The 28,000-nt window shown below is 44.2% G+C and overlaps 1 protein-coding gene across 4 annotated transcripts in view; it reads left to right on the forward strand.

The window, feature by feature from the left end:
- Window positions 1–23,299, forward strand: part of nubpl (nucleotide binding protein-like) — a 54,209-nt gene extending 30,910 nt beyond the window's left edge. For 3 of the 4 annotated variants that reach the window (XM_059956302.1, XM_059956319.1, XM_059956329.1), the window contains 4 exons: window positions 216–301; window positions 10,948–11,068; window positions 11,236–11,318; window positions 22,283–23,299. In XM_059956302.1, the coding sequence (XP_059812285.1) occupies window positions 216–301; window positions 10,948–11,068; window positions 11,236–11,318; window positions 22,283–22,345 (353 nt within the window). In that variant the 3' untranslated portion in view covers window positions 22,346–23,299. The other variant, XM_059956311.1, reaches the window with a different exon arrangement.
- The last annotated feature ends 4,701 nt before the right edge of the window (window positions 23,300–28,000 follow it).

The following is a 28,000-nucleotide window of genomic DNA, read 5'->3' on the forward strand; positions in this document are numbered from 1 at the left end:
GAATTTTTCATGCTTCACTATTTTACCCTTTTTTTGGACCCTGCTGTGAAAAAGGGAGCATGTGATCTACAAGTAAAATTTCAGTTAAATTGATCAAAATCCCTGGTTGTAATGCTGATTTATGTGAATACATGGTTGGGGGCAGAATTCTTCTACAAGGCACTGTAGCTTCTGAAAGATGGCACTTTAATGGAATTTACTGTATTTGCCTTTAGGAGCTGTTATTGTTTCTACTCCCCAGGACATTGCTTTGTTGGATGCACAGCGAGCAGCAAAGATGTTTCAAAAAGTTAGTGTTCCTGTAAGTACAATTTATGGAAATTATGTCTTAAGTTCATGATTAAAACTGTATTGGGAATAAATTATTTTATTCATATTGTTGCATGATAATTAATTTCTGTAGCAGCAAAAATTGAATTTTTGAAGTGGGATTATGAAGTACTTTCTACCTTCTAATTGCAAAAAATTTTGTTTGCAGAGAAAGTATTTAGAAATGGGATTCTCTGATATGAATAATTTTTCAGATGAAACCCATGGATTTTTTTCATTTTGCTATCAAGTTAATTGTAAGAAAGGAGTAGTAAGATAAAGGAAAAACCAGCATATGTGTAGAGAAAATGGCTGCAGAGACTTGATCTTTCACTGGATAAGGCAATTGGTATGAAATTGAATAAGACAAATTCTGTTATAGTTTCTCTTTCTACCGATTTTCTATATTTCCTCTCTTAGCAGAAACACTAACTACTGAATGTTGCACAATTCCATAGCAGCTTAGAAACTGTAAAGGACTTTTTCTAAGCAACCAATCCTGATATACAGTATACTGTAAGCTAAGACACAAAGAATGAGGACACAGCTAGTTGGAACATTGTAACCCATCTTAATCTTGTCACTGCAGATGTAGTAATTATTTGATAATGATCTGCAGTTACAACTTAATGTCTGACTTTATGCAACTGATGTCTGAGAGAAACTTAATTTACATGACCTTGAATTGTTACTCCTGTAAACTTTTTGTACTGGAACTAATTCTGGATTGGCAATGTAATGCCATGAGTAATCTGCTACTGTAAATGTTATGACATTTTAGTCATTATTGGAGATTGCAACATACAGCTCAAGTGTATTTTTCTGTGCTATTGTGTCGCTAGTAGTAGAAAGACGAAAAGCAGGTTTAAAATTTTATCCAAGGTTGTAATTTGAAACTAACAGTGGATTATGTGGAAAGCACCTGCTGCGTTCTTCAAATTTGTATAGGGGTTCCAACCGTTTTGAGGCATACAGCAAGGTAACTGGCCCTTCAGTCTACCTAGTTAGTACTAACTTCTTACAGTTCCCTCCAGATTCTGCCATTCACATACATGTTTACAGCGACCAATTAACCTATCATCTGTACTTTTTTGGATGTGGCCGAAAACTCACATGGTCACTGGGAGAAAGTGCCAAGTACAGACGGGCAGCATCTGAGGTTGGGTCTGAAACTCTGTTCAGTAATGCTGTGCTACCCCGCTGTACTGCCCATATGACTATAAACCTATTCAACAAAACTACAGTTGTATCTATTTAAATAAGATAGTTACATTAATAGATACAAAATTGAGAAATCCAACTAAAATGAAATGAATCAAACTATGTAGGATGACAATATCTTTAACTGTTTAAACTATAGAATTGATAGAATTGGATCAGTTCATGAATGGTATTCCTGTTTATTATTCCAGGTAGAGCTGCATTGTGGTAAGCTTGCTTTGGGCTCTGAATCACACCAGTAAGATGTAATATAGAAGCTGCATATGATTCAACATGCACAGAATGCTGGAGGAACTCAGCAGGCCAGGCAGCATCTATAGAAAAGAGTACAGTACACATTTCAGGCTGAGACCCTTCAGCAGGACTGGAAAAAAAAAGACGAGGAGTAGAGTTAAAAGTTGGGGGGAGGGGAGGGGCAGACACAAGGTGATAGGAAAAACTGGGAGGTTAAGGGGTAAAGTAAAGAGCTGCGAAGTTGATAGGTGACAGAGATACAGGGCTGGAGAAGGGGGAATGTAATAGCAGAGGACAGAAGGTTATGGAAGAAAGAAAAGTGGGGAGGAGTACCAGAGGGAGGTGATGGGCAGGCAAGGAGATGAGGTGAGAGAGGAAAAAGAGGATGGAGAATGGTGAAGGAGAGGGGTGTGGAGGGGGGGGGGCGTCATTACTGGAAGTTTGAGAAATCGATGTTCATGCCATCAGGTTGAAGGCTACCCAGACGGAATATGAAGTGTCGTTCCACCAACCAGAGTATGCCATATCAGGACAGTAAAGGAAGCCATGGATAGACATATGGGAATGGGAAGTGGAATTAAAATGGTAGCCACTGGGAGATCCTTCTTTTTCTGGCGGTTGGCACATAGGTGCTCAGCGAAGCGGTCTCCCAATCTACATCTGGTCTCACTAATGTACAGGAGGCCACACCTGGAACACCGGACACGGTATATGACGCCAACAGATTCACAGGTGAAGTGTCGCCTCACCTGGAAGGACTGTTTGGGGCCCTGAATGGTGGTGAGGGAGGAGGGGTATCATTCCCTCATTAGCATTCAGACCCACACCTGCCCTCCCCTCCCTTCCCCTTACCTTTTAACTCTACTCCTCATCTTTTTTTGTCCAGTCCTGCTGAAGGGTCTCAGCCCGAAATGTTGATTGTACTCTTTTCCATGGATGCTGCCTGGCCTGCTGAGTTCCATATAAACATATAACAATTACAGCACGGAAACAGGCCATCTTGGCCCTTCTAGTCCGTGCCGAACACTTACTCTCACCTAGTCCCACCTACCTGCACTCAGCCCATAATCCTCCATTCCTTTCCTGTCCAAATACCTACCCAATTTTTTTTTTAATGACAAAATCAAACCTGCCTCTACCACTTCTACTGGAAGCTTGTTCCACACAGCTACCACTCTCTGAGTAAAGAAGTTCCCCCTCGTGTTACCCCTAAACTTTTCCCCCTTAACTCTCAACTCATGTCCTCTTGTTTGAATCTCCCCTACCCTTAATGGAAAAAGCCTATCCACGTCAACTCTATCAATCCCTCTCATAATTTTAAATACTTATATCAAGTCCCCCCTTAACCTTCTATGCTCCAAAGAATAAAGACCTAACTTGTTGAACCTTCCTCTGTAACTGAAGTGCTGAAACCCAGGTAACATTTTAGTAAATCTCCTCTGTACTCTCTAGTTTGTTGACATATTTCCTATAATTCGGTGACCAGAACTGTAAACCAGGAATTGGAGTTCCTCCAGCATTTTGTGTGTGTTGCTTGGATGTCCAGCATCTGCAGATTTTCTCTTGTTTATAATTCAACATGAATTTGATTGGATGAGTATGTGATCTTCCTGCCTTCAAAACTTTGCACTAAATATTATTTTTATTTCATTTGCTTTCAGAATATTGGTGCTGTAGGATGTGGATTTGTTACCTCTTTTGGGCATAGATGCTCATGCAAATTTCACATTTTATAAAATGCCCTTTATTCAACAAAATAATGTATGTCTTAGTGTGAGAAAAGTGCAATAGTATGATATTTTCACTTATCCACTTCTTGCGTATTTCTGAATAGGGGAGTTGAATAGATTTTCAGATTCAGTTTCCAGATACCATTGAGGTGTATGCTCATGCCTGCATTATATTAACTTTATTGTATTAACTTTGTAAATTAAAGTAAGTTTTTGAAGTTTCCTTCAAAGAAAAAAAAATAATACAGTACTGTGGCGACCCACTTCCTAGTGCACTCGAACCGGCTCACAAATAGCCAGCGCGCTGGCACAAAGGCCAGTCCCAAAAGGGCGCCAGGTCTGCTTCACCAACAAAGGGAAAAGCCTGCGCGGGATTGTGAGTACGTGCCCCCTACAGCATCCGTGCCCGGGGAGGGCGGGATCAGGGAGGGTTTAAAGCAAAGCTGTGAAGTTCGAATAAAATCTTCTTTAACTGCAGTTTACCGACTCCGTGTCATTATTTTAGCGCTGCGTGTAGCACACCGCTACAATTGGTGACCCCAGCGGTCCAAACGATTTTTGGACCTGAGATGACCGACGCCGCATCTGTTCATGCGGTTTTGTTGAAACTGCCAAGCTTCTGTACGCTGCGACCTCACCTATGGTTCAGCAAGCAGAAGCCCAATTCCACGTTCGGCAGATAACCTCAGAGGACACACGTTACTACTACGTGGTGAGCTCCCTCGACCAGGACACAGCGGCCCAGGTTGAGGAGTTCATACAGTCTCCCCCAGCGGACGGCAAGTACACGAAATTCAAAGCCCTGCACATAAGGACTTTCGGACTATCATGGCGCGAGCGAGCTGCCCGTTTACTGCACCTGGATGGCTTGGGAGACAGACCTCCATCGGCTTTAATGAATGAAATGTTGTCTCTGGCCGGCGGACACAAACCCTGCCTCATGTTTGAGCAGGCATTCCTGGAGCAGCTGCCCGAGGGCATACGCCTGCTGCTGTCCGATGTGGATTTCAGCAACCCCCGGAAGGTGGCAGCCCAGGTGGACTTGCTGTGGAACGCCAAGAAGGTGAGTGGTGCGTCCGTCGCACAGATCACCAGGCCACACTCCCAGCAGCAAACCAGACCAGGCCCGGCCACAGAACCCGCTAACCCCAGAGACAGGGGTGAGGAGCCCAACGAACAATGGTGTTTCTACCACCAGCGGTGGGGCGCAGAAGCCCGCCGCTGTAGCCCGCCCTGCAAGTTCCCGGGAAACGCCAGGGCCAGCCGCCGCTGATGGCTACAGCGGCTGGCCATCGGGATAGCCTCCTGTATGTGTGGGACAAGAGGTCGAGATGATGTTTTTTGGTCGACACCGGTGCCAAGATCAGCGTCTTACCTCCGACGAATTACGACACCCGCAACAGGGCACCGGGTCCCCCCCGAGGGCCGTGAACGGCAGCACGGTAAGGACCTACGGCACCTGTACGGTGCAGCTACAGTTCGGCTCCAGCCGGTTCACGTGGGACTTCACACTGGCCGCCGTAGCCCAACCGCTTCTGGGTGCGGATTTTTTGCGGGCTCTCAGCCTACTGGCCGACCTGCCAAGGCAGAGACTGGTCCACGCCGAGACCTTTCAGACGTTCTCCCTGGGAGAAGCCCAGTTGCCAGCCCCACACCTCAACTCCCATCACGCTGTCCGACAACGACTTCACCAGAGTCCTGATGGATTTCCCATCGGTTCTGGCACCGCAGTTCACGGCAGCCATGCCCCGACACGGCGTACAGCACCACATCCCGACCCAGGGACCACCCCTCCACACCCGTGCTCGGCGGCTTCCCCCGGACAAGCTCCGACTGGCGAAGGAGGAGTTCAAGAGGATGGAGGAATTGGGGATCATCCGGCGGTCCGACAGCCCATGGGCCTCCCCCTGCACATGGTGCCCAAAGTGACGGGGCTGGAGACCATGCGGCGACTACTGCAGGCTGAATGAGGCTACCACACCGGACGGCTACCCTGTGGCGCACAGTCAGGACTTTGTAGCAAACCTGCACGGCGCACGGATCTTCTCCAAGGTAGACCTCGTCCGGGGATACCATCAAATCCCGATGCATCCGGACGACGTCCCCAAAATGGCTCTCATCACCCCATTCAGCCTTTTCGAGTTCCTCCGCATGCCGTTCGGCCTGAAGAATGCCGCACAGACGTTCCAGCCGTGGGACGCGACCTGGACTTCGCATTCATCTATTTGGACGACATCCTCATAGCCAGCAGCAGTCATCAGGAGCATCTGTCCCACCTCTGTCAACTCTACACCCGACTGAGTGAGTACGGTCTAACAATCAGCCTGGCCAAATGCCAGTTTGGGCTCGACACCATCGACTTCCTGGGCCACAGGATTACTAAAGACGGGACAACCCCTCTGCCCGCTAAGGTAAAGGTCCGCCATTTCCCCTGACCCACCACAATCAAAGGCCTTCAGGAATTCGTAGGTATGGTCAATTTCTACCACCGCTTCCTCCCTTCAGCTGCCCGAATCATTTGCCCTCTGTTTGCCCTGATGTTGGGTCCGGGCAAGGACATTACCTGGGAGTCCGCCGCCACTTTCATTAAAACGAAAGAAGCCTTGGCAAACGCCGCGATGCTAGTGCACCCCAGAATGGACGTCCCTACCACCCTCACAGTGGTCGCATCTAACACGGCAGTCGGTGGGTACTGGAGCAACTCATCACGGGTCGTTGGCAACCCCTGGCGTTTTTCAGCAAACACCTGCGGCCACCCGAGCTCAAATACAGTGCTTTCAACCGGGAACTGTTGGCGCTATACCTGGCAATCGGGCATTTCAGGTACTTCTTAGAAGGTAGGCCTGTCACCACGTTCACGGACCATAAGCCGCTTACCTTTATGTTCATGAAGGTGTCCGATCCCTGGTCGTCCTGCCAGCAGCGCCATCTGTCCTACATCTCTGAATACACGACGGATGTCCGGCACGTCTCGGGTAAGGACAATGTCGTGGCGGACGCGCTCTCTCGCCCTAACATTCATGCCCTTTCCCAAGGGGTAGACTTTGAGGTGCTGGCAGAGGCGCAGCAGGCAGACGAGGAGATCCCGAGTTACAGAACCGCAGTCTCCGGTTTGCAGCTCCAGGACCTCCCCGTAGGCCAGGGTGAGAGGACTCTACTCTGTGATGTTGCCGCCGGCCAGCCCCGTCCTGTCGTCCCGGCACCTTTGCGGCGCCGTGTTTTCGACTCCATTCATAACTTAGCGCATCCCTCCATCAGGACAACCATCCAGATGGTCTCCAGCAGGTTCGTTTGGCATGGACTCCACAAGCAGGTCAGTGAATGGGCCAAAACGTGCATGCACTGCCAGACGGCCAAGGTGCAGCGGCACACCAAAGCTCTGCTGCAGCAGTTCCACCCCGCCCACCGGCGTTTGGACCACATTCATGTGGACATTGTGCGCCCCTTACCAGTGTCGCGTGGAGCGCGGCACCTCCTGACTATCTTGGACCAGTTCACAAGATGGCCAGAGGCGATCCTGCTCACCAACACCACCTCCGAATCTTGTGCCCGGGCACTGATCGCCACCTGGGTGTCCTGCTTTGGTGTACCGGCCCACATTACCTCCAATAGAGGCACCCAGTTCACCTCCAGCTTGTGGTCAGCTATGGCCAGCCTTTTGGGGACACAGCTGCACCACACCACTGCCTACCACCCACAGTTGAACGGCCTGGTGGAGCGTTTCCACCATCACCTAAAGTCGGCTCTCATGGCCCGGCTGAGAGGAGCTAACTGGGTGGACGAGCTTCCCTGGGTCCTACTCGGCATCCACACGGCGCCCAAAGATGATCTGCACGCCTCATCGGCCGAGTTGATGTACGGCGCACCCCTGTTTGTCCCCAGGGAGTTCATACCAGCCCCAAGAGGGCAAGAGGAAGAACCCACAGCAGTTCTGGGCAGACAGCACAAGAGGCTCGGTGACCTGTCCCCCATACCCACTTTGCAGCATGGGCAGAACCCGACCTGCATACCCCAAGACCTGCAGAACTGTAAGTTTGTGTTTGTACAAAGGGGTGGGCATCGAACACAGCTGTAATGGCCCTACGAGGGGCCATTTATGGTGCTCAGGTACAACGGGTCCACGTTCGTGCTGGACGTTGGGGGGAGAGAGGAGGTTTTCACGGTGGACCGACTCAAACCGGCCCATGTGGACTTGGCGCAACCGGTCGAGTTTCCAGCACCGCGGCGCAGAGGCTGACCTCCCAAACAGGGTCCGGCCCAGACTGTGGACATTGGGGGGGTGTATCGCCGGTTCTGGGGGGGGGGGGGTTATGTGGCGACCCACGCCTAGCGCACTCGAACTAGCTCATAAATAGCCAGCGCGCCGGCACAAAGGCCAGTCCCAAAAGGGCGCCAGGTCTGCTTCACCAACAAAGGGAAAAGCCTGCGCGGGATTGTGAGTACGTGCCCCCTACAGCATCCGCGCCCGTGGAGGGCGGGATCAGGGAGGCTTTAAAGCAAGGCTGTGAAGTTCGAATAAAATCATCTTTAACTGCAGTTTACCGACTCCGTGTCGTTATTTTAGCACTGCGTGTAGCACACCGCTACAGTACTATTATTTTCTAGTGATTAGTAGAGTGCCACAGGGACTCAGTGCAGTGTTGAGTCCATTGTTGTTTGTCATTTACATCAATGATCTGGGTGATAATGTGTTTAACTGGATCAGCAAATTTGTAGATGATCGATGTATAAGAAGTTGTATAAGACATGGTGAGGCCTAATTTGGAATATTCATATTGGTGCAGTTTTGGTGAGTTATCTTCAGGAAAGAAAAAAAAAGGTTCAAAGAGCACAGAGAAAATGTACAAGTAATTTTCTGGGTCTGGAGATCCTGAGTTACAAGGAAAGAGTGAATAGGATTTTATTCTTTGGAATGTAGAAGCAGCCCCAACACTGATCCCTGTGGAACACCACTGGTAACTGGCAGCCAACCAGAATGGAATCCCTGACTAATCAGCCAGTGCTCTATCCACATATGTAAATTTCCTGTAATTCAATGGGCTCTTATCATTTGATAGAGATGTATAAAATTATGAAAGGTATAGATAGGGTAAATGCCAGCAGGCCTTTTCCACTGAGGTTGGGTGGGACTAAAACCAGTGTTCATGTGTTAAGGGTGAAAGGTTAAAAGTTTAAGGGGAACTTGAGGGGAAGCTTCTTCATTCAGAAGATCATGAGAGTGTGGAATGAACTGCCAGCGCACGTGCATGGAAGCTTGATTTCAACTTTTAAGAGAAGTTTGGATAGGTCTGTGGATGGTAGCAGTATGGAGGGCTATGTTCCCAGTGCAGATCCATGGGAGTAGGCAGTTTAAATTGTTTGGCAGATGAGCCAAAGAGCCTGTTTCTGTGCTGTTTCTATGACTCTATACTAAGAATGCTACATTGTGACAGTGAAGTTAAAAGGCCTTATTTTAAATATGGTCAAAATTTGTTTAGAAGTTGAGAAAATATTAAGAAAAAAAATCCAAACTTTGATTTACTTTGAGACTTTCACAACCAAAGGATTTGGAGCCAATAAGTCTTCAACAGAAGTAGGGACAAGAGTTCTAACCAAGAATTTTAACCAAATAGGGACAAGAAAAGCACGTAAGCATTTAGAGCTCACAAAATTAAGTGCTCCTTGTACAATGTAGAGCAAGGTTCAGATTACTGAATATTTTGAAGGAGAGATGTTATGAAGTTTGTGATGTTGACAGGAAGGGCTTACAGCATTGTTGTCTCAAGTCTAGTGATGTAATATTGTAGAATTGGTAGTATGCCTTCAGCAGGATATTGGATCCAAAACTATTCAGTTTAAGAGAATGCAAACATTTTGCATTCTGGGTCCCAAGGTAACTGGTTGACAAGGATGTCTGGATCATAGATAGTTGACTTCTTCTGGGTTAGAGTTGAAACATAGTTGAGTTTAGTTCTCCTGATGTTCAGAGTAAATTGCAGGAACATTACCTTCGTGTAAAAGAATGGCCAGTATTAGGAACGATTATGAAGAGACCAAATTGGGATACTGGCTATCTATGACTAAAGAGTTTCTGTTGATCCTTGTATCTCTGGATGATCAGGAAACAGCATATAATTGATAAATCTTTATAGAACAAACTTGAAGGGAATTGGAATTACCAGTGAAATATGAAAATAAAATTGCTGGTGATGCTTTAACCATAGTTGGATGGGGGAGGGGTGCGGTAGAGTTATAATTCAAGGTTATTCTCAGAAGTTTAATAAGAACTTGATGGAGAAGGATAGCATTTTGTCTCTTCAAAGTCTCAGTGGATTTAAAAAATAGATCAAAAATAGGCAACGTACCTTAGTTATGAAAGACATCTCCAGGAATGAAGTTTGCAATTTTGACTAGGGTATTGACGAGGACAGAAGCAAGATTGCACATGAGTAAGGAATTTTAACCAAGTGAATGAAAGAACTGCGAAACAGCAATACTTCACAAGTTATGAAAAGATTGGGCAACAGCTGGTGAATCTGGATGGATTGATGTTGAGTTTTGTGATGATGTAGGTTGGGGTGAAAAGAGAATGCCAATCCCTAAAGAAGAAAGCATTAATTAATTCTGTTAGAATAGAGGTGAAAAGAGGCACTGTACGGCTAAGAAATTAAAATGTTAAGCAGTGAATTTGGAGGACATTTGACCTTTGAGCAGATGCTTCAAAATTGGATGATTAAAGTATGAGTGGGAAGGTCTCTGGGAGAAACTAACAAAGTAATGGCAGCTGTTGCATGTGGAGTCTCAACCTAGAGACCAAAACATATATGAATTCATAGCAATTGAGGTCAAAAGAGTGGGTGGATTTGGCAAACAGAATATTAAGAAAGTAGGGTTGGTATTGAAGTGACACAAATTTATTTCAACATGGAATCCTAACCACAGACACAGAGGCCCTTCATCCCATGAATCCATAATGAATTTGAACCCTAAATAATTGTCTTTGTTTATCAAAGAGAATTCTTGTTCCAGAATTAAGTAAATCCACTTTTAGAGCCAGGATTATTTTTTGGACAATTGTGTCCAATTAATTTTATTTTTTAAATGTTTTTGATGTTCCCTTGTGCAAAGTCGGAGGAAATATTTTTCTAGAGAAAGATAGTAAATTGGCTTGTAATTAAAGTTATACAATATATTATGGTCACAAATCCACATAAAGCAACAAGCATGTGCTAAATATAAATGGAAAGTTACTGCAGTCTTGAATCATCAATTATGTATCAGTAGTGAACCTGCTGATGTATAAACAAATTCTCCACTATCAGAACAATAATCACTGAAGTGTACTGTGGCTGCAAATGATCAATTGATCAAGTTTAGCTTTGTGTGTATCCAATACCATACCCTTTTCATAAATAAATATATGTATATTAGAACTTCAACATCTCTAAAACTTAGCACCTCTTTCTTTTAACAGGTTCTTGGTATTGTTCAAAACATGAGTGTTTTCCAGTGTCCGAAGTGCAAACATGAGACTCACATATTTGGGGCTGAAGGAGCAAAAGAGCTGGCAGCAAAGCTTCAATTAGATGTTTTAGGTACAAAATTAACATACCTTTCATATTAAGTTGATTGAGGTGCAATGTGAATCTAAAAGCAGTTATGATCTTGCAACAGGTTTCTAACCATACAAGATAACATTATTTTGTCTTAAGAATTATGTTACATCATGTCTAGAAAATAAAACTGATTTATCTCTTTTTAGGTGATATTCCACTACATATAAATATAAGAGAAATGTCAGATAAAGGCCAACCTATTGTTGTATCTCATCCAGACAGTCCAGAGGTATGGTGCATTTTAATTAGAACTTTTTAATATTTTATTTCCTCCAATTAATCAGTGCCAACAAAATCTCAATACTTAATATAGTACTATAGTGTTTTTAGTATTGCATATCTCATTTAAACTTCAGAGAAAATTAGCAAATTATTTTGTATTTTGTGCTGAGAAGTTTAATGCTGAGAAATGCAGTGATACACTGTGACAGGAAGAATGAGAAAACAAAATATAAACTAGAAGACAATTCTAAAAACATTTCTGGAACAAAGACCTGGGGTCAGTTTGCACAGTTAATTTGAAAGGGATTGAGAATTTTGAAAAGGGGTTAAAAATCATATGGCATACTGGTATTTAACAAATAGAGGCTCAGATCTCAAGAATGAGGAAGTCTTGATGAACCTATATAAGACACGAGTTCAAGTAAAACTGGAGTATTGCATCCAGTTCTGGGTTCCACAGTTTATGGAAGATGGTAAAGGCAGATAGGATTTACTAAAATGATTCTGGAGATGATGGGCTTTATTTATGAATAGAGACTGGAAAATCTGAGATTGAACTGAAGCAGTTATAAGGGGTTCTGAAAAGTAAAAACTAGTTGGAGATAAACTCTTTCTGTTAGTGGAATGATTGAGAACCAGAGGTTGGGGAATGAACATGGTTGACTGTGGTGGTGGGGGTGGGGGGGGGTGTCTAAGGAACATGTTGCTGAAAGAAATAGGCTGGATTGCTCTTATATGGAGCCAAATGGCCTTCTGGACTGTGATCAAATCAAGAAACATGGAATGTTAAAAGCTTCTATAGCCATAATTTCTGTGCCAAGTTCATCTCTATCAGTGAGACTACATAAAGTGATCTCTATCTAGCTCTGGAGTGCACAAGGTGCTGGGTCTGTCAGGTTTGACTATAAAGTAATAGCATGCTTGAAATAGAAATGTCAAATATCGATTGTCATCATCAGGATACATTCATCTCTAGACTTCCATAACAAAACAATGAATAATACTCGAAGCCTAAGGAACACCATTGATATAATGTACAGAGGTTTGTGACTCCTGACTAAAGGCATATGCTGCTTTGATGATGACAAATAATACATTGATTAACAATGCAGGACTCTTACAAAGACAGGTGTGAAAAAAGGGCCAGAAGGATCATTGGGGATCCGAGTCACACCAACCACAATCTATTCTAGCTGCTTCCATCTGGGAAACAGTACCGCGGCATAAAAGCCAGGACATACAGACTCCGGGGACAGTTTCTTCCACTAGGCCAGGGGTCAGCAACCTTTACCACTGAAAGAACCACTTGGACCCGTTTCCCACAGAAAAGAAAACACTGGGAGCCGCAAAACCCGTTTGACATTTAAAATGAAATAACACTGCATACAACGTTTTTTTTGCCTTTATGCTATGTATAAACAAACTATAATGTGTTGCATTTATGAAATTGATGAACTCCTGCAGAGAAAACGAAATTACATTTCTGCATGCAACAAAAACATTTTGAACTCCGAAAAAAAGACGTTGGGTTGAAAGTTACTTTTAAGTAAAATATTCAATGTCTATTTGAGTCCTTCTTGTATTTATGAAAAACGCCGAACTTAAATTTTCCGCCAGCAGCAAACCAAAAATAACGTCAGCCAGCTGTCATCCTGAAAAATGAAAGGACTATTTCACTGAACAATGAAAAAATATGAATATAAGTAAAATAATAGGCAATTAAAATATTTATCATACTTGGTTAATGGGATTTCTGCTCCTGGACCTCAGCGCACAGCGTCTGCACATCAGGGCTGTATGATGTCACCTTCATCTTTACACAGGATCGCAAGCTGTCATCTGTGAGGTTTTCAATATCACTCCATTTGTGTTTCTGAGCAAGAACGGCCTTCTGACGGGCAACATCTTCAAGGTCTGCTGTCAAGCGTCTAAACTTGGACACCCATATGTCTTTGTCGGCTATGTCGGCCAGTTCCATCTCAAGATCAGGTTGACTCACACCTGCCAATGCAGTCGTATTCAGTAGGGAAGGATCGATGCTTAAGGGAGTGACCGGGAAGGATAATGTGTTTTTTTCCTCTCTGAACTCACAGAAGCGTTTCCCAAACGATGTTTGCATTGCGATGATTGCAGAATGTAAATACTCCGAAATTATCATGTCGTGACCTTGTTTGAACTCTCTCAAATTGGGGAAGTGAGACAAAGTGCCTTTCTGTAAATCTCTGGCAAGCACTGTCAACTTGCGCTCGAATGCCAAAACATCCTCCAACATGTGCAGGGCTGTACGTCCTTTCCCCTGAAGAGCTGTGTTCAGCGTGTTCAGGTGCACTGTCATGTCTACCATGAAGTGTAGCTTTTCCAGCCACTCTGGCTGTTCCAGCTCAGGAAAGGTGAGCCCTTTGCTGCCCAGGAAAGTTTTCACTTCTTCCAGACACGCGACAAAGCGTTTCAGCACCTTCCGTCTGGACAGCCAGCGATAAAAACACGTTGTAGCGGTGTCAGTAAACTGCAGTCAAAGATAGCTTTATTCGAACTAAACAGCCTTGCTTTTAAGCCTCCCTCAACCCAGCCCCCATGGACGCAGATGCTGCAAAAGACGCGTACTCACAAACCCCCGTAGGCTATCTCCCTTAGCCGGAATGCTGGCTAATTGTGAGCCGTTTCGGATGTGGCAGGAAATGTGTCGCTACACTTAGGTTGTACAAGATCACCATAATTACATTTCAAAAGCTAACAAACTAACATAAAATACATTTTAATTAAATACTGACCAATTATTTCCCAAAGCCACAGGGAGCCGCAGCACAGAGGTGAAAGAGCCACAAATGGCTCAGGAGCCGCAGGTTGCCGACCCCCGCACTAGGCTATCAGACTGATTAACTCACGCTGATTTGAGTCTAAACAAGGTTAATTTTCTTAGATTAAGACATTTGAAAGATTGTAGGTTTAGTTTGATGACCTGTTCATTATTTCACAAACCATTTGCTTTTTTATTTATTCACTTATGGAATGTGGGCATCGCCAACTAAGCCAGCATTTATTGCCCATCCCTAATTGCCCTTGAGAAGGTGGTGATGAGCTGCCGCCTTGAACCGCTGCAGTCCAAGGTGTAGGTACACCCACTTTCCAGAGCTGGGTAAATAGTCATGACTCTGGAAAGTGGTCACGCTGTGCAGCAACGTTTTATTTCTGAACTACAATAATGTGCAAAAGTTGTCTCTGTGTGTGTGTGCGTGCGTGCGCGTATGTATACATAGTACTGTATTACTGTATTTGTCAATGTGAAGCAGAGAGCAAGTTTGTAAATCTAGCGGGAACAAACACTGTTGGGAATGATGAGGGTGGAATGCCACTAAGGGTGGTGGCACAGATGCAGATAAAGGGTGCCGGGGTGGGGTGGTGGCACAGATGCAGATAAAGAGTGCCAGGTTGGGGTGGTGACACAGATGGCAGATAAAGAGTGCCAGGGTTGGGGTGGTGGCACAGATGGCAGATAAAGAGTGCCAGGGGTGGGGTGGTGGCACAGATGGCAGATAAAGAGTGCCAGGGGTGGGGGGGTGGCACAGATGCAGATAAAAGGTGCCAGGGTTGGGGTGGTGACACAGATGGCAGATAAAGGGTGCCAGGGGTGGGGTGGTGGCACAGATGGCAGGTAAAGAGTGCCAGGGGTGGGGTGGTGGCACAGATGGCAGATAAAGAGTGCCAGGGTTGGGGTGGTGACACAGATGGCAGATAAAGGGTGCCAGGGGTGGGGTGGTGGCACAGATGGCAGGTAAAGAGTGCCAGGGGTGGGGTGGTGGCACAGATGGCAGATAAAGAGTGCCAGGGTTGGGGTGGTGGCACAGATGCAGATAAAGAGTGCCGGGGTGGGGTGGTGGCACAGATGGCAGATAAAGAGTACCAGGAGTGGGGGTGGTGGCACAGATGCAGATAAAGAGTCCCGGGGTGGGGGTGGCACAGGTGGCAGATAGAGTGCCAGGGGTGGTGGGAGTGGTGGCACAGATGCAGATAAAGAGTGCCAGGGGTGGGGGTGGTGGCACAGATGGCAGATAGAGTGCCAGGGGTGGTGGGAGTGGTGGCACAGATGCAGATAGGTCCAGCCCTGAGGCACCAGGCAAGGTCATTTGAGTCCAAACAATTGGTTGATCATTACAAAATGTTTCTCAGGTTCTTCCCTTCTCCCTTCCCCTTTTTCCAACCATGATTCCCCTCTCCCTGTCCCTTTCCCACTCTCAGTCCGCAAAAAAAACCCACATTAGAATCAGGATTATCATCACTCATGTATGCCATGTTTTCTTTTGTGGCAGCAATACATACATTACTATTAAAATATCCTAGCTATATAAATGTGTCTAAGACTTTTGCATTGTACTGTTTGCTATCCTAGGGGTGTGTGAGCATTGATTGCTGAAGCACTCTGGTGATTGTCTTTCACAGTTCAGTCAAAATTCACCAATCTTTAATTCACACCTGCCCCTCCCAGTTTCACCTATCGTCTTTTGTTTCTTCCTCCCCTTCCCCCATCTTTTGCATCTACTCCTCATTTTTTTCTCCCCCAGTCCTGCTGAAGGGTCTCAACCCAAAATATCGACTGTACTCTACATAGTTGCTGCCTGGCCCGCTGATTTCTTCCAGCATTTTGTATGTGTTCATTGAATTGACTTTATTTCTTACATCCTTCACATACATGAGTAAAAATCTTTACATTACGTCTCCGTCTAAATGTGCAATCATAGTAATTTATAAGAAGTAGAACAGTCAATGTAGCATAGAAATACACTGAAATCAGTCTGATTTAATCAGTGTGATGGCCTGGTGGAAGAAGCTGTCCTGGAGTCTGTTGGTCCTGGCTTTTATGCTGCTATACCATTTCCTGGGTGGTAGAAACTGGAATAGATTGTGGATGGGATGACTTGGGTCCCAATGATTTTTCAGGCCCTTTATTCACATATTTCTTTGTAAATGGCCTGAATAATGGGAAGTTCACAACTGCAGATATGCTGGGCTGTCTGCACCACTCTCTGCAGAATCGTGCAATTAAGGGAGGTACAGTTCCCATACCAGGCAATGATGCAGTCAGCCAGGATGCTTTCAATTGTGCTCCTGTGGAAAGTTCTTAAGATTTGGGGGCCCATACCAAACTTTATCAACCGTTTAAGGTGAAAGAGGCGCTGTTGTGCCTTTTTCACCACACAGCTGGTGTGTACAGACCATGTGAGGTTGTCGGTGATGTAGATGCCGAGGAACCTAAAGCTGTTCACCCTCTCAACCCCCGATCCATTGATGTCAATAGGGGTTAGCCTGTCTGCATTCCTCCTGTAATCCACAACCAGCTCCTTTGTTTTTGTGACATTGAGGAAGAGGTTGTTTTCTTGACACCACTGTGTCAGAGAGACAACTTCTTCCCTGTAGGCCACATCATTATTGTTTGAGAGTTAGTGTCTTTGGCAAATTTAATTAGCATATTGGAGCTGTGGATGGCGACAGAGTCATGGGTATACAGGGTGTAAAGGACAGGATTTATTACACAGCCCTGAGGGGCTCCTGTGTTGAGAGACAGAGGGATGGAGGTGAGAAAGCCCACCCTTAACACCTGCCTGCGATCTGACTGGAAGTCCAGGATCCAACTACACAAGGCAGAGTCAAGGCTGAGGTCTCTGAGTTTGTGTTTAGTCTGGAGGGAATTATGGTGTTGAATGCTGAACTCTAGTCCAAGAACAGCATTCTCACATAAGCATCCTTCTTCTCCAGATATATATGGATGGTACATAGAGCAGTCACTGTTGTGTCGTCTTGTCGATCAGTTGTGTCAGTAGGCAAATTGTAGGGGGTCCAGTTTGGGTGGCAGCATGCTGCAGATGTAGTCCTTGATCAGCCTCTCAAAACGTTTAAGAATGCAAACACGAGAAAATCTGCAGATGCTGCAAATTCAAGCAACGCACACAAAATGCTGGTTGAACACAGCAGGCCAGGCAGCGTCTATAGGGAGAAGTACAGTTGACGTTTCGGGCTGAGACCCTTCATCAGGGCTAAGAGAAAAAAGAGATAGTAAGAGATTTGAAAGGGGGAGGGGGAGAACCGAAATGATGGGAGAAGACAGGAGGTGGAGGGATGAAGCTAAGAGAGCTGGAAAGCTGATTTACAAAAGGGATACAAGGCTAAAGAAGGGGGAAGTATCATAGGGGGAAGGCCTTGGAAGAAAGAAAGGAGGAGGGGAGCACCAGAGGAAAATGGAGAACAGGCAAGAAGTTACTGTGAGAGGGAAAGAGAGGGAAAAAAATTATTAAAAATTAAAAATTAGGGATGGGGTAAGAAAGGGAGGAGGGGCATTAATGGAAGTTAGAGAAATTAATGTTCATGCCATCAGGTTGGAGGCTACCCAGACGGAATATAAGGTATTGTTCCTCCAACCTGAGTGTGGCTTCATCTTGACAGTAGAGGAGGCCATGGATAGACATATCAGAATGGGAATGAGATGTGGAACTAAAAAGGTCCTACCCAAGATCCACAAACCTGTCTAGGTAGACCCATTGTCTCAGCTTGCTCCTGCCCCATTGAACTCATTTCTGCATACCTTGACACTGTTTTATCCCCCCTTGTTCAATCCCTTCCCACCTATGTTCAGGACACTTCTCACGCTTTGAATTTTTTCAATGATATTAAGTTCCCTGGCCCCCACTGCCTTATTTTCACCATGGACGTTCAGTCCATATATACCTCCATCCCCCACCAGGAAGGTCTCAAAGCTCTCTGCTTTTTTTGGATTCCAGACCTAACCAATTCCCCTCTACCACCATTCTCCTCCGTCTAGCAGAATTTGTTCTTACACTCAGTAATTTCTCCTTTGGCTCCTCCCACTTCCTCCAAACTAAGGGTGCAGCCATGGGCACCCAAATGGGTCCCAATTATGCCTGCCTTTTTGTTGGCTTTGTGGAACAGTCCATGTTCCAAGCCTATACTGGTATCCGTTCCCCTCTTTTCCTTCACTACATCGATGGCTGCATTGGCGCTGCCGCCTGCACACATGCTGAGCTCATTGACTTCATTAACTTTGTCTCCAACTTTCACCCTGCCCTCAAATTTACCTGGTCTATTTCTGACACCTCCCTCCCCTTTCTTGATCTTTCTGTCTCCATCTCTGGAGACGGCTTATCTACTGATATCTACTATAAGCCTACCTACTCTGACAGCTACCTGGACTATTCCTCCTCCCACCCTGTCTGTTGCAAAAATGCTATCCCCTTCTCACAATTCCTCCGTCTCTGCTGCATCTGCTCCCAGGATGAGGCTTTTCATTCCAGAATGAAGGAGATGTCTTCCTTTTTTAAACAAAGGGGCTTCCCTTCTTCCACCATCAACTCTGCTCTCAAACACATCTCTCCCATTTCTCACACATCTGCCCTCACCCCATCCGCCCGCCACCCCACTCGGGATAGAGTCCCCCTTGTCCTCACCTATCAGCCCACCAGCTCCGGATCCAACGTATAATTCTCCGTAACTTCTGCCACCTCCAACTGGATCCCACTACCAAGCACATCTTTCCCTCCCCCCTCTTTCTGCTTTCCGCAGGGATTGCTCCCTACATGACTCCCCTATCCATTCATTCTCCCCATCCCTTCCCACCGATCTCCCTTCTGGCACCTATCCTTGCAAGTGGAACAAGTGCTACACCTGCCCTTACACTTCCTCACCACCGTTCAGGGCCCCATACAGTCCTTCCAGGTGAGGCAACACTTCACCTGTGAGTCGGATGGTGTGATATACTGTGTCCAGTGCTCCCGGTGTGGCCTTTTATATATTGGTGAGACCCAGCGCAGACTGGGAGACCGTTTCGCTGAATACCTACGCTCTGTCCGCCAGAGAAAGCAGGATCTCCCAGTGGCCACACATTTTAATTCCACGTCCCATTCTCATTCTGATATGTCTTTCCATGGCCTCCACTACTGTCAAGATGAAGCCACACTCAGGTTGGAGGAACAACACCTTATATACCGGCTGGGTAGCCTCCAACCTGATGGCATGAACATTGACTTCTCTAACTTCTGTTAATGCCCCTCCTCCCCTTCTAACCTCATCCCTGATGTTTTTAGTTTTTTTTCCCCCTCCCTTTTTTCTCTCTCTGCCCATCACTTTGCCTGTTCTCCGTCTCCCTTTGGTGCTCCCCTCTCCCTTTCTTTCTCCCTAGGCCTCCCGTCCCATGATCCTTTCCCTTCTCTAGCTCTGTATCCCTTTTGCCAGTCACCTTTCTGGCTCTCAGCTTCAACCCACCCACTCCTGTCTTCTATCATTTTGCATTTTCCCCTCCCCTTCCAAATCTCTTACTATCTTTCCTTTCAGTTAGTCCTGACGAAGGGTCTCAGCCCAAAACGTCAACAATGCTTCTCCCTATAGATACTGCCTGGCCTGCTGTGCTCCACCAGCATTTTGTGTGTGTTGTGTGGAATTAAAATATGTGGCCACTGGGGGATCCTGCTTTCTCTGGCGGACAGAGCGTAGGTGTTCAGCAAAATGGTCTCCCAGTCTGCATCGGGTCTCACCAATATATAGAAGGCCACACCGGGAGCACTGGACACAGTATACCACACCAACCGACTCACAGGTGAAGTGTCGCCTCACCTAGAAGGACTGTCTGGGGCCCTGAATGGTGGTGAGGGAGGAAGTGTAAGGGCAGGTGTAGCACTTGTTCCGTTTACAAGAATAAGTGCCAGGAGGGAGATCGGTGGGAAGGGATGGGGGGCGGGTTTACAAAACATTTGCTTATTATTGAGGTGAGTGTGACAGGATATCAGTTGTTCGGGCATATTTTACCTTGGTCTTTTTTGGTACAGGGACAGTCGTGGATAATTTGAAGCAGTAGGGCACTCTACATTGGGAGAGAGAGAGATTAAAAATGTTGTGCTGCACACGTCCTGAGTACTCGCCCTGAGATGCTATCCGGTCCCACAGCCTCGTGACTCATCGGAAACATCTGCGTACCTCAGCCTCAGAGATGACTAGGTTGCAGGTTATAATGGTGGTTTTCCTTGGAGGCTCAAAGTTAATGACATTGAACTAAACATAAAAGCGATTGAGCTCATTTGGGAGAGAGGCCGCAATGTTGGCAGCACCACTGCGTTTGGCTTTGAAGTCTTCAGTGGTATGCGATCCTCACCACAAGTCAGATGTGCTATTGGTTGTGAATCTTGACTCATTCTTGTCCCTGCATTCATTAAAAGAATGTGCTGTTCACATGAGACTCTGACTCGTTAATAGCTGATTGTCGTCTGAGCTTGTCCACACTAAAGACTGGAGTATCATTGATAATCAGTGTGTTTTTTCACTTCTTTTGTGGTAAATATGCATTTTTTACACTGACTTCTAAATGAACCAATCTAATCTGGACCCATTAAGGCTGTTTAGCTGGTTAATGCACTGCATTTGCTAGCTGAAGAACAGTATGTTCTTGACTGGAAGATGTTTGGAAGTTATGATTGGCCTCTGCAGTTGAATTGGTCATGGTTGTGAGAAGCCATTCAATGAGGCATAACTTCTTGGTGGAGTACAATCTGAGCAACAGAGTACTGTCACTTTGGTTCCTTGGCCATTGAACCACATGGTTTGTGTTCTTCTCATGGCACGGTTATGGAGAATGCAACAAATAAAGAATTCAGCCTTCTCCTGGGTGTAGACACTGTAATCTTATCTTAATTACCCTAGTTCATGACATAATTACAACAGTGCTCAGAGAAATTGGGAGCAAAGGAAGGAGGAAATGTTGTAAACAACCTTGTGAGCTTTATAAATTGTGTAAACTGATAATTTCTGTGATTGCATGAAAACATATATGTTTGCCCATTCAGCATACAATGTTGAACAGTGCAAAATGATTTCAGGGGCTTATTGTTTGCATTTTGAATTAAGTTTTTCTTAGTGTAGATGTTCTGAAGTTCTTTTGTCCAACCATGAACAAAGTTGAACTTAGAACTGTTTATCTGCTGAGCTTGCAATTGTAATTCTTGAGTTACAAAAAGGATAAATGTTCTAAAAGCTGGATGAACTCAGCAAGTCGGGCAGCATCCATTGAAAGAAGCAGTCAATGTTTCAGGTCGAGACCTTTCATCAGCTTTTTTGTACGTCTTGATTTAACCACAGCATCTGCAGTGTACTTTGTGTGGATAAACGTTTTCCTTCCACACATTTTGGGAAAATTCTCTTTATTTCCATTTCAAAAAGTTACATAAGTAGTGGATAGTTATAATAGAGAAACAGTATTAATCAAAGATGTTACCTTGGAGAGGATTAAAAGTTAAATTCAGAAAATGCTAAATCTTTGACTGCCAGGGCAAATGTTAAAAACAGTATTTATCTAATGGCCAAACAGTTATGAAAGAACTGTTTAAACTTGTGATTTTAAGAATAATTTGAACAAAAATCAAAAAAACATGCTGCCTGAAATTAGAATTATCAGTACTTTAAGGCGAGAGTATATAGGGTTAATTTTTTTGTTGTTGGAGATGTCTCAAGGACCCAATCCTAAGACCATTGAATCTCTGTTTAAAGTTTATGGTGACTGATGACCAGTGATTTGACTATAACATTTTCATTATTCTTTGCCCTCCTATTAATAACTAATAAAATATAGCTTGTCAATTGGTGAATCAATGGTGCTGAATTTTCTATGGGGAATTGCATTTTGAGATGTGTCCAGAATTGCATTCTTTTTAATTGATGAGCTTGACAAATGATTGCCAGGAGTTACTTTTCAGAATATTTTCTTTGTGGCAGAAATGCATATCTGCAGTTTACCTCGCACCATGGTAGACTTAGCAGCTACTCTGCCCAATCTGCTGATAATAGTTTATTCACTTAACCATAGGCAAATTTTGAAGAATGTGCAGCTGTATGTACCTTTCAATTTTGCACTTAAGAAATAACCATCAATACTGAATACCTAAATAAATCAAATAATTTTGTCTGATTTTTCTGTTACAGGCCAGTGCCTATCTGAAGCTTAGCGCTGAGGTGGTGAAAAGACTGCCAACACCTCTTACATGATCAGTGAGATGTTGCAGGCTGCAACACAATGTGTTTGAAATTGCTTTTTGTCTCAATTAGGCAAGTTAAATTCCTGCTGTGAAGACAGCTGCTGGACCAGATTTTAGCAGGTTAATGAAAACTGGAACACATGATGCCAACAGAAAATCTTGTGACGTTATAATGAATGTACTTGGAGCTATTAGGTTTCTTATCAAAATCGAGATTTAATTGTTGGTTCTAATGTGAAGTCACACCTTTTACTGACTACAGTCAAATGTGTATATTTTGTTATCTTAATAAATATAACATGTATTGAGAGTGCTATTTTTCAAAGAAACTCTGCAAGGAATTAATTAAATATTGCAATTTGTTTTCTCTTTTACCGATAGTTAACAAGAGTTAGATGACTTAAGTTCACTTCACTTGCTTAACTAAATCGTGTCCTTTTGTTGGTCTATACAACTTAATATGTTCATATCGTTGACTGCACAAACATTATCTAATAGTTATGTCCTAATAATTATCTCTGAAGACTTTTGATAAGAAGTTTTAAATTCACATTTCAGAATTAAGGGTGCATTTTCTGACTTGGAATACAAATCATTGAATAATGGGTATTATTTTAAATTTCCCCCTTTATATTTCTATCTTTGTTACTTTGTCTCTTTATAATTGATACCATTTTTGTTTTTTGTTAATAAAGCATGTAATCTGTGGTTTTGTGAATTGCTGCAGAATGCACAATAAACTGGATGCAAAGCCAATTTAAATAACTTTTGAATTCTAGGCACCATATTTTTTTAGCAAAACTTAACAATTTGACAAAATAAAATGTATGATGAAATTGTATGTTACAGTATACTACCTTGAGATTCACTTGCTTATGACATTTACAGGAAAATAAATTCAATAAAACTTTATCAAAATTTATACATAAATGAAATTGTGCAAATAAAAAAAGCTGTAAAGTGAGTCTGCAGCTTGTGAAATCAGTTCAGTCTTGTGGGGAGTAAAGTTGTGAAGACTGGTTCAGGAATGTGATGGTTCTAGGGTAAGAATTGTTCCTGAAACTGGTGGTATAGGATCTAAGGCTCTTGTACCTCCTGCTTGACTGTAGTAGTGAGAAAAGAACACGGCTTGGATGATGGGGTCCTTGATGATAGATGCTGCTTTCTTGTGGCAGAGCTCTGGAAGTTTGCTCATTGTTAGGAATGTTTTCCTTATAATAGATTGGGCCATATCTTCCACTTTCTGTTGTTCTTTTTGTTCCTGGTCATTGGTGTTTCTAATCCAGGCCACGATGCAACCTGTTAGAATACTCTCCACTGTGCATCTATAGAGGTTTGTCAAAGTTTTCCTAAGTGGGAATATCATTTTCTTTCTCTGTACACTAATATGTTAAAGAAAAGAACAGAATCAGAGTCATGTGTTTTTGTTAGATGAGTTTTTGCACATTGAGTATGATAATTCACAATACAATCTTCACGGATCATCCTAATTTGAATTAAACCTGCTAGATAAAGATAGTTATCCATCTCCGAGCTTACTTCTTTGACAAAGACTCTCCTACCCCCACCGATGACCCCTTCTCCTATCTTCAACCCTCCTCCTCTTCATGGACACCCTGCTCTGGTCTTCTGCCTGCTCTGGATCTCTTTATTGCTAATTGCCGACGGGACATCAACCGTCTTGACTTCACCACAGCCTGTTGCAATTCCAACCTCACTCCTTCCGAACGCTCTGCTCTCCACTCCCTCTAAACCAATCCCAATCTCACTATAAAATCTGCTGATAAGGGGGGAGCTGTTGTTGTCTGGCGTACTGACCTCTACCTGGCCGAGGCACAGCGACAACTCTTTGATACCTCCTCTTATTTACCCCTTGATCATGACCCCACTAAGGAGCATCAGACCATTGTCTCCTATACCATCACCAACCTTATCAGCTCTGGGGATCTCCCATCCACTGCCACCAACCTCATAGTTCCCACACCCCGCACATCCTGTTTCTACCTCCTACCCAAGATCCACAAACCTGCTTGTCCAGGTAGACCTATTGTCTCAGCTTGCTCCTGCCCCACTGAACTCATTTCTGCATACCTTGACACTGTCTTATCCCCCCTTGTTCAATCTCTTCCCACCTATGTTTGTGACACTTCTCATGCTTTGAATTTTTTCAATGATTTTAAGTTCCCTGGCCCCCACCGTCTTATTTTCACCATGGACGTCCAGTCCCTATATAACTCCATCCCCCACCGAGATGGTCTCGATTCTCTTCGCCTTTTTTTGGATTCCAGACCTAACCAAATCCCCTCTACCACCACTCTCCTCCATCTAGCAGAATTAGTTCTTACTCTCAATAATTTCTCCTTTGGCTCCTCCCACTTCCTCCAAACCAAGGGTGTAGCCATGGACACCCGTATGGGTTCCAGTTATGCCTGCCTTTTTGTTGTCCATGTTCCAAGTCTACACTAGTATCCATCCCCCTCTTTTCCTTCGCTACATCGACGACTGCATTGGCGCTGCCTCTTGCACGCATGCTGAGCTCGTCGACTTCATTAACTTTGCCTCCAACTTTCACCCTGCCCTCAAATTTACCTGGTACATTTCCAACACCTCCCTCCCCTTTCTTGATCTTTCTGTCTCCATCTCTGGAGACGGCCTATCTACTGATATCTACTATAAGCCTACTGACTCTCACAGCTACCTGGACTATTCCTCTTCCCACCCTGTCTTTTGCAAAAAGGCTAACCCCTTCTCACAATTCCTCTGTCTCGCCGCATCTGCTCTCAGGATGAGGCTTTTCATTCCAGGAGGAAGGAGATGTCTTCCTTTTTTAAACAAAGGGACTTCCCTTTGTCCACCATCAACTCTGCTCTCAAACGCATCTCTCTCATTTCCTGCACATCTGCCCTCACCCCATCCACCCGCCACCCCACTCGGGATAGGATTCCCCTTGTCCTCACCTACCACCCCACCAGCCTCCAGGTCCAACGTATAATTTTCCGTAACTTCCACCACCTCCAACAGGATCCCACTACCAAACACATTTTTCCCTCCCCCCCCCCTTCTGCTTTTCGCAGGGATCGCTCCCTACGAGACTCCCTTGTCCACTCGTCCCCCCCCATCCCTTCCCACCGATCTCCCTCCTGGCACTTATTCTTGTAAACGGAACAAGTGCTACACCTGCCCTTACACTTCCTCCCTCACCACCATTCAGGGCCCCAGACAGTCCTTCCAGGTGAGGCGACACTTCACCTGTGAGTCGGCTGGTGTGGTATACTGCTCTCGGTGTTGCCTTTTATATATTGGTGAGACCCGACACAGACTGGGAGACCGTTTCACTGAACACCTACGCTCGGTCCGCCAGAGAAAGCAGGATCTCCCAGTGGCCGCACATTTTAATTCCATGTCCCATTCCCATTCTGATATGTCTATCCATGGCCTCCTCTATTGTCAAAATGAATCCAAACTCAGGTTGGAGGAACAACACCTTATAGACCGGCTGGGTAGCCTCCAACCTGATGGCGTGAACATTGACTTCTCTAACTTCCGTTAATGCCCCTCCTCCCCTTCTTACCCCATCCCTGACATATTTAGTTGTTTGCCTGTTCTCCATCTCCCTCTGGTGCTACCCCCCTCCTTTCTTTCTCCTGAGGCCTCCCGTCCCATGATCCTTTCCCTTCTCCAGCTCTGTATCACTTTCGCCAATCACCTTTCCAGCTCTTAGCTTCATTCCACCACCTCTGGTCTTCTCCTGTCATTTCACATTTCCCCCTCCCCCCACTGCTTTCAAATCTCTTACTATCTTTCCTTTTGGTTAGTCCTGACGAAGGGTCTCAGCCCGAAGCGTCAACAGTGCTTCTCCCTGCAGATGTTGCCTGGCCTGCTGTGTTCCACCAGCATTTTGTGTGTGTTGTTTGAATTTCCAGCATCTGCAGATTTCCTCGTGCTTGCAGATAAAGATAGTTGCTTAGTTTTATTTTTGAAACTCTGTCAGTTCTATATTTCTTTTGGCATCCTTTTGTCTTCTGGTTATTTTGGCACATGATCTGTTCTTTTAAAAACCTTCTGCTGTTAATGTAGAAGTGTCTGACTCTGTGACATTTGTGAAAGGTCACAAGGTTTTCCAAAACTCTCAATAGGTTGTCTTTCTGTATTCATTAAATTGGTTTATTTCCTTTGTTTTTCTGTTCAAAAGGCAATCCGTTCAATGGAAACAACCAGTGAAATATACTGTATCCTTTCAAAATAAGGTTTGGTTCCTCTTCAAGGCTGCCTTGGAGCAGATCGATACCCAAATAAAATTAAATAACCAGTTTATTTTAAGAATACTTGTCTATCTTTTGTTCATAGTTTAATGAAGTGTAATATAAAAACTATACAGGAAGTATTTTCAGCACTCAGATAATAGATACTGGCTGGCAATTTAAAAAATAACTTATTCATTATTCCTTGTGGTAAATTAAGGCAAACTATTGTTAGTAAGCATGAAATTATAAACATTTCTTAATCAGCTCCCATTACTGGCTGGCTGTTTTTAGGAACAAAACCAGAAAGTACTGGTAGCACTTAACAGTCCAAGTGAGATCGGTGGAAGGAGAAACAGAGTTAATGTTTAAGATTCATTGGAACAGGAGAAGTGATAAAATGACTTGTGGTGCAGGGAGAGGGGAGAAAGAATGAGAAGAACAGAGGGAATGTATGTGATGGATGAGATAAGGATAACCCAAGATATAAATGACAATTCTTCTATGGAACAGTCTGCGTGAGTGCTTTGGAATTAACTTCAGCCCTTCTCTATTAGTATGTTCTAAGGATATCATATTCATTAAGTATAATTTCTGTTCCAAATTATATATTTTTTAAATGATACATGTCCAATTGTATGTTTAACTAGAGCAGTGTACCAACTAGTCTGTGATATCCTTCAGCTGGGGGATAATTATTATTGAAGCAGAAAATGCTGGAAATGTTCAATGAAGTTAGACTCACATTTTGGACTCTGTTTTCCTTCCAATTAATTTTATGTTTTGGAGTTACATAACAGTGGTGATGATTTTTTAAAATGAACCCAAGATGATGACCTGCCTGCTGAAGCACAGTGAGATGTTTAAGTTATTGTTTTTTTTAAAAAAAACAGCGCATCAATTTGGCTTTGAAAAAGGAGATGGTTGAACTATTTTTTTAAAAAAGGTAGAAAACAGACAAATTTGTGGGTCCATACTGTGAGTACCAGGTGATAATAATCATGAATAAAAATAAAGCAGAAATGGCCAGCTACATCAGAAAGAGATGCGCTTGATTGCTCATTGATTACTGGGTCATGTATACTAATTCTGCTTCTATGTCTTATGGTCTAATTGAGCAGTATTTTGAAGCAAATGAAATAACCAAAGAGAAGTGAGTGCCAGCTTGGCTGAGTGCATTGTGTTTAAAGGCATACAGTTTGGCTGAGTGCATTGTGTTTAAAGGCATACAGTTTGCTTGGAAGTTCTACTGCTCCAACAAATCCAGCTGAAATGAGCTTTTCTAATATTAAAAGTAATGCAGGAACATTTAGATCTAAAGTGATTGTTGATTGCAGAATGCTTTAGGTTTCATAAGTGGAAACACAAGGAAGAGGAGTCCATTTCAGTGTACATGGCTGAATTGAAGAAGTTGTCTGAGCATT

The sequence above is a fragment of the Hypanus sabinus genome, chromosome 2 (genome assembly GCF_030144855.1).
Source record: "Hypanus sabinus isolate sHypSab1 chromosome 2, sHypSab1.hap1, whole genome shotgun sequence".
NCBI lineage: Eukaryota > Metazoa > Chordata > Chondrichthyes > Myliobatiformes > Dasyatidae > Hypanus > Hypanus sabinus.